The 5,709-nt window shown below is 34.4% G+C and overlaps 1 protein-coding gene across 1 annotated transcript in view; it reads left to right on the top strand.

The window, feature by feature from the left end:
* The first annotated feature begins 449 nt into the window (after window positions 1–449).
* The window catches only part of VPS45 (vacuolar protein sorting 45 homolog (S. cerevisiae)), a 22,305-nt gene continuing 17,045 nt past the window's right edge, over window positions 450–5,709 (top strand). The window contains exons 1-7 of the mRNA XM_012658885.1: window positions 450–529; window positions 1,052–1,120; window positions 1,242–1,379; window positions 1,805–1,915; window positions 4,284–4,418; window positions 4,850–4,963; window positions 5,388–5,555. Coding sequence (XP_012514339.1) covers window positions 1,323–1,379; window positions 1,805–1,915; window positions 4,284–4,418; window positions 4,850–4,963; window positions 5,388–5,555 — 585 coding nt within the window. The 5' untranslated portion in view covers window positions 450–529; window positions 1,052–1,120; window positions 1,242–1,322. The remainder of the gene's footprint in view (window positions 530–1,051; window positions 1,121–1,241; window positions 1,380–1,804; window positions 1,916–4,283; window positions 4,419–4,849; window positions 4,964–5,387; window positions 5,556–5,709) is intronic.

The raw sequence follows: 5,709 nt of genomic DNA, 5'->3' as shown, positions 1-5,709 counted from the left end.
TCCATTGGTTCATTAGAGGTTGGAAAAAATGATGCTATTATAATTCTATCATGAATATTCCATCTTTGTTTTTTAGCTGGAATATTTCTATAAGGAAAAATTTCTCTTCATCTACTATTTGGTTACCTGGTGGAATAGTTTATATATAAAAGACAAGATAAAAGCTTACTTCTTTCTCCTTATTTGCTATTTTCAATATAATTACTTGGTTCTCTAGCCTCTTTCAATGCCTCTGATGGTGGTCCTTTTACTTATTATTATTATTATAAACTTGACATATTTGTGCTACTTATTCCAATTTGAAGGTGTTTGACTTTGACAAAGTTTGGTATCACAATGTGTACCAAACTTCACTTACTCATTAGACTTTAACCATCAGGCCCATTTACGTCTAATTGTAGCAGAGATGATCTCCTTTGAGTCAACTGCAACTTATATGTCTGTTTCAGATTTCAGTAATGTGATCAGCAAGAGTGACGTGAAGTCATTGGCTGAAGCTGATGAGCAGGAAGTTGTGGCTGAGGTTCAGGTAAACATATTGGTCCTATAACACATCTCTTATGTTGGGCCTTTCAAAAGATTTGAATTTAAAAATAAGGTTCTTTCTTAAAAGAAGAGAGGCAGTTGATCAGGCAAAATAAATGTGCATTGTGTCAGACTATACTTCCATTTAGAAGGTTTGGAAGAGGTATTAATATCAAATTGGATAGGAACAGAATTAAAGGAATAAATGGGAATAAGGAAATTGGGCTGATGAATTGACAGGAAGGGTTACACAGCATTGGGGACAGAGTCAGATACACACACACACACACACACACACACATATATAAAACTTTTATAGATCTATTATTGCTACTGTTTTATAATTATTTTAATTCTCCCATATTGACTATTGTTACTTGGTTACTAATTAAGCAATTTTTACATCTCTTTACACCTGTATTTCACTGTTTGGTTATATCATATAGTATTATATCACATATGAAAATATTGCTGCTTGATCCAATTGAAGTTCATGGAATAACTGTTCTTGGTGCTTTATTTACAGGAATTTTATGGTGATTACATTGCTGTGAATCCACATTTGTTTTCCCTCAATATTTTGGGTTGCTGCCAGGTATGGAAGGAAAGGATAAAAAAATAAGTTAATTTATCAGTTAGGAGTTAATTTACCAAGTAATTAGACTTGTAAGATAAAATGCAAATATTTTCTCTGAGTATATGTTTTTAACAAAAAGGGTCGAAATTGGGATCCAGCCCAGCTATCTAGAACAACTCAAGGACTCACAGCTCTCCTTTTATCTCTGAAGAAGTGTCCCATGATTCGTTATCAGCTTTCATCAGAGGCAGCAAAGAGACTTGCAGAATGTGTTAAGGTATAGCATTCCCTGTCCTTGGTTCCAAAACATCAAGGCCATTTATTTCCCTGTCATATTTCAGAAACAAAAAGAACAACCAAGGAGATGATAATATGTTAGGTTTACTGAAAAAGAGGTAGGTATATGTAATTTAAAACAAAAGTAACAAATTAGAGCTAAAATTCTCAGATTTAACATAAGAAATATTCACAAGCTATTTAACGTTTTTTGGTCCTATTAAACCACTTGTTGAATAGAGTTGCAAATCCTAACCTCTTAAACAGTATGCTACTAAATTTTATGAAGCTTTTGAATCCTTTTATGGGAGGCCTATACAGAAAGAACTATTGTTAAATGTGGTTTCTATTTATTAATTTTCTATGTATATCATCTCTATCTGCAGCTAACTGGTTGACCAAACCATCTTTCTCTCTCACCCACAGCAAGTGATAACTAAAGAATATGAACTGTTTGAATTCCGGCGTACAGAAGTTCCTCCACTGCTGCTTATTTTAGATCGCTGCGATGATGCCATCACCCCATTGCTAAACCAGGTGCAGAACCCTTTGTTAGCACAAGAGAAAGATGATTTTAAGTGATATTCATCAAAATGCTGATATGGAAATAAACAGCATGGTCCATTTATTTGCCTCCTTATTCTTAGCTATTCTTGGTTTCACCTTGTGTTTCCTCTTCCTTCCATAGTCATTGTTAACTTTTTCTTCTGCCACTACCCCCACCCCTAATCAAAGCAACTTCTGAATTCTGTAGATTCTAATTTCCAGTGTTTCCTTCTGTGTGATCTTTTCCATTCTCACTACCATTGCCTTGATATAGACCCTAATCTCTTGTGGGAAAACTAAAATAGTCATCTACTTGATTCCCTACTTTTAATTTCTTCTCACTCTAATATATTCCACAGACACAATGTTATTAAAGTACTTTTTCTAAAGCACAGGTCCGATCCTATTACTTCTGGCTTAAAAATCTTCATTGGCTCCCATTTGCCTGCTAGGTTAAAAAACAAACTCCTGAACTTGGCATCCAAGAGCCTTCACAATGTGGGCCAAACCTCATATAAAACCCACAGTTCACTGCTATACGGATATGCCACATGGTTTCCTGCCATCATGCTTTTACTATGATCACTGTCTAAACTCTGGAATTTTTGAAATACCTTCTCTTCCCATCTTTACCTATCAAAATACTTCTCCTTTAAAACCACTCAAAAGCCATCTCCTTGAAGCCTATATTCTTTCAGTCAGACATGTTCTTTTCTCCTGAAAATCAGTGTAGACCTTTATGTCTCTCTTATGTCTCATGCTGCACTTGCCACGTTGTACCTTTGGTTGTTTTCATCCTCTCCTAGATTATACATTCCTTAAAGGCAGACTGTGTCTCCCCGGTGTTTGTTCTCCTGCAAGTATAAGCACAGTGCCTTGTATATAGTAGGTATTCTATTAATAGTGACTTTGAATTTATAGGGAAAGTCACATTCTACATACCAATTTCTTCCTAACTTAATGCTAAGGGAAATCTGTGGCTGTGTAATGAAACTTTTCTACATTATAAGATACCCCTATACTCCTAAAATTCGAAGTAATACATGTATATACATATACATGTATATATACATGTATACATATATATACATGTAAGGGAAAAATTACATATTTCCCTTAGCATTAAGTTAGGAAGAAATTGGTATGTAGAATGTGACTTTCCCTATAAATTCAAAGTCACTATTAATAGTGACTAAAGAAACTTCTGATAATATCAAAAAGTAGAAAGAAAAATAATTGCCTATAACTCTGTTTCTCAAAGAAAAGCGACAATTCACTCAACAAATTTCATTAAGGATTTGTTATGTGCCATACACTGAACTAAGTACTGGAGATAAAAGGTTAAAAGATACAATCTCTGCCCTCAAAGAGCTCATGGTCCAGTGTTGAGAGAAGTAAACAGATAATTTTAATTACAGAGTAAGTGCTATGGGAGATGCCCATAGAGGTGTAAAACATTTTGTTATACTGATTTTAAGTATCCTAATGGAACTTGCTTTTTCAAGAATTCTTTTAGGGAATCTTGTAGGAAATAAAGCATCTTCTTTTAAAACCTTAAATTATTTCTTAATAAATCTAATCTGCTTAAGATAAAATATTATGTATATAAATATTTTTAGCATTTAGATTCTATATTTAGAAGGTAATCTGCTGAAAAATACTTAGTTTTATCTAATGGGCCTACTACTGAAAGTAACCCATTCTCCATAAATGATGAAAAGGCAAAATTTTGGGATTTCTCCTTTCCAGTTTTACCACATAACTCTATTTTATAAGACTGGAAACCAATTCTTCACAATTCATATTAGGTAAAAATATGCAATAAAATGGATTCAGAGACAAGTTTCTGAATATGCCAGTGTTTTGATCAACTCATAAGGTTTTTTCTGATAATATTAGTGTTCCCAGGATAAATATAGTACCACTCAGATCTGCAAGAACACACTTCTCACGCTGCAGAAAACCACAGAAGCGTACAGGAAATAGTACAGCTTGTAACTGCAGTACCAATATAGCTCTATCTGTGAAGCCAAAACTGTACTCTTAATTCACAGACAAAAATTGGAGCTAATGATAGATCTAATTTGTTTTCTTTCTATCAAGAATATATTAATCTTTCTATCCTTCCTCCAAAAGTGTGAAATCTAAAAGTATTTTGACTTTTCAGTGTTTAACCAATTAAAATGACAATCTTAATGCTTATTGTAGCACAAAGTATTAATAAAATTTGAACTAAATAGAGAATCTCCAAGAAGACCAGTTACTAAGAATGTTATCAATTTTTATTTATTTTCCTGAATGTTTACTATTTCCATGTTTTGTCAGTTACCAATTTTTTTTGTCATAATTCTTTATTTAGTGGACATATCAGGCCATGGTCCATGAACTACTAGGGATAAACAACAATCGGATTGATCTTTCCAGAGTGCCGGGGATCAGTAAAGACTTAAGAGAGGTGGTCCTATCTGCTGAAAATGATGAATTCTATGCTAATGTAGGTGGTTTTTACATTTTTTAAAATTGTTTTTAGCTGTTTTTAATGTAAGAAGGTCAATATTGTCTTGTTAGAATTGGAACAGGTGTGGGATTTCATATGAAAGGATGATAGAGGTGTCCTATAGATACTGCATCTATACTGAGATAGACTGCATCTCAAGGGGAGGCAGAAGATTTGGATTCTGACCCTTTAGCAATATCTTTTTTCATGGAGACCACATAGTTATTTATTTCACTCCCTTACAGTAGCTCTTTGTGAGAATAGTAATGGTATTCATCACCAGTATCCTGGCCAATGTCCAAATTTGGTAATTAAAATGGAATTTTCCTGCCCTTCAGTTCTGTGTTCAGGATTCTTTTTGACTTCTTTTAAATTGTCTGAAAGTCAGACTAGATGATGAACTGTGCTTCCATCTTCTTTTTTTCCAGAATATGTATCTGAACTTTGCTGAGATTGGTAGCAATATAAAGAATCTCATGGAAGACTTTCAGAAGAGGAAACCAAAAGAACAGCAAAAGCTAGAATCAATAGCAGACATGAAGGTAAATCAAACATGTACATGGATGACCAACGTATGAGACTTTGGAACCATTCATGTAAGCAACATTTCAGGAATCTTCTGGGTCTCATTTCTACCTTGATTCATTTTGTTTGGTTTGAGACATTTTCTGTAATGTCTCTTTCTAGTAAACAGTATAGTGAAAACTTCCCAATAAGTCATGTGCTTCTTTCCATTCTTCAGTCACTCTTCTGGACTATTTAAAGACTCAGTCTACCAGTATATACCAGTTCTTCTCTTCTTAAGCTTAACAAAATGCCATTTGACTGAGAGTTGTAAGTACTTTAGTCTGGGCCAAAAAACAGTCCCTCTGGGTTTTTTGGTTTTTTTTTTTTTCCCGTCTTTCTATATGCCTATCCTTGGTCAAAAAATAACAGAACCTCCCATTGATGTGTTTCCCATGGCAGGCCTTTGTTGAGAATTATCCACAGTTCAAGAAGATGTCTGGGACTGTATCAAAGCACGTGACAGTGGTTGGAGAACTGTCTCGATTGGTCAGTGAGCGGAATCTGCTGGAGGTTTCAGAGGTTGAGCAAGAACTGGCCTGTCAAAATGACCATTCTAGTGCTCTCCAGGTCAGTCCAATTTGATGAGCACCTACTATGTGTAAGGCACTGTGCCAGGCAGAGCAAGAGATACAAAGGCAAGTAATCCTTCTTCACCAACATGGAATTTAGTCTAACAAGGAGTTGAGACAAGAACTCAAATTAATATTTTTTAATATAGATA

This window comes from Propithecus coquereli, unplaced genomic scaffold (genome assembly GCF_000956105.1).
Source record: "Propithecus coquereli isolate 6110/MARCELLA unplaced genomic scaffold, Pcoq_1.0 Scaffold59, whole genome shotgun sequence".
NCBI lineage: Eukaryota > Metazoa > Chordata > Mammalia > Primates > Indriidae > Propithecus > Propithecus coquereli.
Note: the sequence above shows the minus strand (reverse complement) of the source record. Positions and strands in the feature narration are given on the sequence as shown.